Source organism: Macrobrachium nipponense, chromosome 25, assembly GCF_015104395.2.
Source record: "Macrobrachium nipponense isolate FS-2020 chromosome 25, ASM1510439v2, whole genome shotgun sequence".
Lineage (NCBI taxonomy): Eukaryota > Metazoa > Arthropoda > Malacostraca > Decapoda > Palaemonidae > Macrobrachium > Macrobrachium nipponense.
In genome coordinates, this window is record NC_087214.1 from 11,497,976 (window position 1) to 11,499,870 (window position 1,895).

The 1,895-nt window shown below is 35.7% G+C and overlaps 1 protein-coding gene across 1 annotated transcript; it reads left to right on the forward strand.

Annotated features, from left to right (window-relative positions):
• The first annotated feature begins 259 nt into the window (after positions 1 to 259).
• Positions 260 to 1,123, forward strand: LOC135198990 (uncharacterized). Its single transcript, XM_064226907.1, has one exon. It carries the CDS (start codon positions 260 to 262, stop codon positions 1,121 to 1,123), a length of 864 nt encoding a protein of 287 aa, XP_064082977.1.
• The last annotated feature ends 772 nt before the right edge of the window (positions 1,124 to 1,895 follow it).

A 1,895-nucleotide genomic window follows, 5' to 3' on the forward strand; every position in this document is an offset into this window, starting at 1 on the left:
TGAAGAGATTTTAAAAAGGGCCATTGATATGATGTCTGGTAACTTTAGAATCTCGAACAGACCTAATGGTCATTTGAGAAAACTATATAGGATATTGTTAAAATATGACGTTGTTAAATACTGTGTTCATTTGGATAGAGTAAAATGTCCAAAGCCGTGGTTGTGTTGTAGGTTAAATATATGTATAAGTAAGTTGGACTATAAAAAGAGCGAGTGTAATACATGTGTTTTAAGACAATCCTTTCTTAGTAAACTGAATATGTTACCTAGGTGTAATACCATTCATATATATTGTGATGGCTCTGTAAATGGTAATAAAGCTGGTTGTGGTGTGGTTGTTCGTGAGTATTATGAAAATGATATTAGTGTGGATGCAACGCTGTCTAAGAGGCTTGAAGATGAAACGTCATCTACGGCAGCAGAGTTACATGCTATACATGAGGGCCTCAAAATGGTTGTTAATAAAATAAAGGATATATTTGTGTTTGTTGATTCGCAGAGTGCTTTGCTAGCCTTAAATAGCAAAACTCCCAGTAGTAGCGAGGTGGTTGTGCTCTGTAAAGGATTGGTTTGTCGGCTTCAGGAGAAAGGACTGAATGTAAAGTTCTTTTGGGTTCCATCTCATATTGGTATTTTATTAAATGAAGTTGCTGACAATCTGGCCAAGGAAGCCACACGAAAGCCTTCCATTGACATAGAAACCTCTATGAGCCTAAATAGAATAAAAAGAGGAATGAGAATAAAGAGAGAGGTCTGGGGGACAGAAAAGGCTATAAAGGTTTTGGAAGAGGGCAGAGTCAGTATGGGGCATTATTTGTTTGTCACTGAAAACACTAAAGTTACATATGGTAAGGTACTTTCGAAAGTTGATACTTTTGTTATGAGAATGAGGTTGGGGTATAATTATTGTTGGCAATATATGGATGGTGATGGTATACACTGTAGATTATGTGGTGCAGCATACTCGCATACTCTGCATCATTATATGTTAGAATGTGATAACCTTAGGGAATTTAGAAATGTTTCTATTAATAATGTTACTGAGCAAGTTTGTTTTGTCTTGAATAATAATTTCACAAAAAGAATTGTTAATAGGTTTCCAAGGTTTTCTTGGAATAGATAAAAGAGCATTGTAAAAATTATATTTGTTGGGGATGCCTTAGCATGCTAATACATCCCATTTGATGTATCTGTCAATAAATTTTTTTGAATTTGAATTTGAATTTGAATTAATAATCCTTTAGGGGCCATATGAAAACTTGTTTTTTCTTATATTCTCAACTTTTCCATATCTCGACAGTTAAAACATCATCTGGCATATCCAATGGTGCATTCCTTGTTGATACGTAAGTTATAGATGAACTTAGATTCCTAACTTGAACAATTCCACTCTTGTCTAACCTGAATTCCTTGTCTTCATATCTCTCCATCAGCTTCTTAAATACGCTAGGTACCACTTTTACTATTACTCTATTTCTACTCACTGACTGCACACCTATCACTTCATCCAGGGAGAGTCCCATGCTCTTAAAGAGGGCATCACTCACTATTTCCATTTTCTTGAAGTTTATTTTTCCCCTCAATAGATGGCGGTAGTGTCGCCCAAACCCGACTGGGATTCCGGTAGGCCAGGTACTTTCGACCGTATTATTGGGTTACTCACTACATTTTGAGGTGTAGTAGCCTTCCTATAGATCACTGGAAAAACTACTCAAAACAAAGAGAGCGGTCCAAACTTCGTCTGAATAGAAACACGACCTTCTTCTTCTTTAAAGATTTTGAATTAAAGATAGTATACTATTTAAAGTAGTCTGCAGAAAGTTCAGAAACCTGAATTTAAGTAAAACACCTTTAATTCGAATACTGTGTACTCAAAACTGCAGTATTCTTGTCCA

What these genes read in the sequence shown, in the direction of transcription:
- LOC135198990 (XM_064226907.1), top strand. Translation starts at nt 260, where the DNA reads ATGTTACCTAGGTGTAATACCATTCATATATATTGTGATGGCTCTGTA.